This window comes from Phaethon lepturus, unplaced genomic scaffold (assembly GCF_000687285.1).
Source record: "Phaethon lepturus isolate BGI_N335 unplaced genomic scaffold, ASM68728v1 scaffold13600, whole genome shotgun sequence".
Classification (NCBI taxonomy): domain Eukaryota; kingdom Metazoa; phylum Chordata; class Aves; order Phaethontiformes; family Phaethontidae; genus Phaethon; species Phaethon lepturus.
In genome coordinates, this window is record NW_010511250.1 from 3,797 (window position 1) to 6,286 (window position 2,490).

At 36.3% G+C, this 2,490-nt stretch overlaps 1 protein-coding gene across 1 annotated transcript in view; it reads right to left on the reverse strand.

Moving 5' to 3' along the window:
• Positions 1 to 271: 271 nt before the first annotated feature.
• The window catches only part of DNAJB14 (DnaJ (Hsp40) homolog, subfamily B, member 14), a gene marked incomplete at its 5' end in the record, with an annotated part of 20,705 nt that continues 18,486 nt past the window's right edge, over positions 272 to 2,490 (reverse strand). The window contains one exon of the mRNA XM_010283383.1: positions 272 to 1,268. Within this exon, the coding sequence (XP_010281685.1) occupies positions 1,144 to 1,268 (125 nt within the window). The remainder of the gene's footprint in view (positions 1,269 to 2,490) is intronic.

A 2,490-nucleotide genomic window follows, 5' to 3' on the forward strand; every position in this document is an offset into this window, starting at 1 on the left:
CAACATTCTGGTCCAGAGAAATACATACCCTACCTCTTCCGCACCGGGACAAGTGGTACGGCTCTGACCATAGGAGCATACTGCAAACTAGCAAAGCATTTAAATAGTTGGCAAAAGTGTTGAAAGGCACATAGCTTGTCCTTAGCAATATTTCCCTGTTCCACTTGTGGTGCCCACTGAGGAATGAGTGTTGGGACCTAGCCTGAAATAAAAAAATAGTAAGAAAATGGAAGCCTCCCAGGAAGAAAAAATAGTTGCCTTTTTTTGAGCATTAAGATTTTACTATTGCATGTTTTCCTCTACCTTTCCAGTTAAAATTAAGGAAGCTATGGATGCATGTTACCCATACATGTGGACTGACTACTATTGGAATATTAAATGGTAGAGCTGCTGTAAACTGTTGCAAGTACTAAAAGCAATGCTTATAATGGTCTGTACAGCATTTGCAAATATTTACTTTGAAAAGACATTAGTGTAGTTCTTTGTTTTCTCAGCACTGCTTAGAAATGCTAAAAAACTACAACAGCTAACTGCTACTCTACACTAGATCAATATACCCCAACAGATATTTAGGAATATAAGCCATTATATTTAAAAATACCAAGTTCCTCTAAGCTGGTAAACCTAGAAGATTTTACATAGAGTTAAAGATAAAATATTAAAAATTCTTGTTTCAACTCCACACACTTGACATCTGAATAGGAGTGATGTAATCATACTATTTATTCCATCAGTGAGACAAAATGTTGTATGGAACTAAATTTCTGGGATTTTAAATAGAAAGTCATTTAACTCGTATATACACAAAGTGTTCTTTCCACAGATATTTACATGGCAAATATGTTAAGAGGAGAACAACTATGACTAAGTCTCTACAAGTATAGCATCCTTTCTGAGCTATTCTCTCTGCTGAAAGAATTCACAGAAGCTTTGAAGTAAAATCTAGACAATTAAGGTTACCTATATTTCATGGTAGGTAAAGAAGCCATTAAATGATATTTCAGCATAAGATTTCTGGAAACAGCTACACAGTAGAGTTTTACTTCCACCCCTCTTTTCCAGCATTCATAGTAAAACTAAATCTCTTCTTAATTTACAAGAGATGTAACAGCATACGTGAAGATGTAGGTGTATAACTGTAGTTCATCCCCCTCGATAGAGGCTGGTCAGCCGTTCTAGTTCTTTGCAGTTGTCCATGGACATGGCGTCTGCTTTCTTTCGGAGACGGTCATCTCGATATACTTTTGCTGCATAAAGTAAGTCTGTTTCTTTAAGGAAAAAAGAGAAAATAATTTTTCAGGTTAAAAACTGAGTACTTTGCACAAGCTTCTCAGAGCTGTCCAAAACACCTCAGGTTTAATCCTTGCCCTTTTTTCCTTCTGTCTATTCTAACTACCCACAGATGCCACCTAAACAGCACTGCCTCAGCTTCCCTTTGCTGGATCTTCACAAACATTTCATCTTCTTGAGCAGCGGAAGTTGTAACAGCCTTCCAGCACCCTCATATTTCATACAGCACTACCTGATTAAAAAACAAACAAACAACCCCCCCCTTCTGTCAGACCTCATTAAACAATACAAATATAGGCTGCACTCAGTGATCTTGCATATTATTGACAGCTCTAGTGTCTTGTCTGTGCCCAAAAATCCATCCTGAATGTTAAGCCCATTACTTCAACTGATGCTGTTTCAGACTGTCCGTGTTCAGAGGTATTAATAAAAGAGCTCTCTGTATTATACTGGTGTTCAATAGCTTGACATTGCTGAGCATTTTAATTCTATAAAATCTTTTTCAGCCCTTCAACTCAAAATGGATTAGCAAGGCATTCTTAAATGTCAGTCAACGCTGGCAAGATGTTAACTGTGAAGGAGATCCAACACACAACAGATATTTTAAATCCATAAAACCACAAAATCAGCTGTTTCTGTCAATAGAGAAAATCTATTAGGGGCTGCTTTCTCAGAAGAAGTTTGGGTAGTTTCACAACCTGATAAATTGCAAATAGCAAACAACATGACAGTCACCATCTTCAGGTTATTTTTCTTCTTTATACTAGGGTTAGATGTTACTCTAGTCATCACATTTTTCCCAGTAAGTATGTACATACAGAAGCGTGAGCCTCTCTGCATTGTTCAGGACTCTGTTCATGCTTTAAAAAGTAAGCATGTCAAGAATAAATGCTGAAAAATGGGAAAGGTATTCTTTCTCCTCTCTCCTTCCCCAGGTGGAAACTGCGTATCAACTGAAACTTTTCAAAGATATGTAAATGTATTACAGGAAACACAAATATAACATGCCAGTAAATCTAACTGTAATGACTAGGTCAATAAAAGCAAACTATCCTTCCAGATCTACACTCTGCTGAAAAAAAAGTACAAATAGTATGTCCTTTTTTTATTGTGCTGGATTACCTCTTGCCTTAATTTTTTTGTTAACAACCACCTATCGTTTTCATAAACTATTTTTAATATTTTATTATATAATCTATT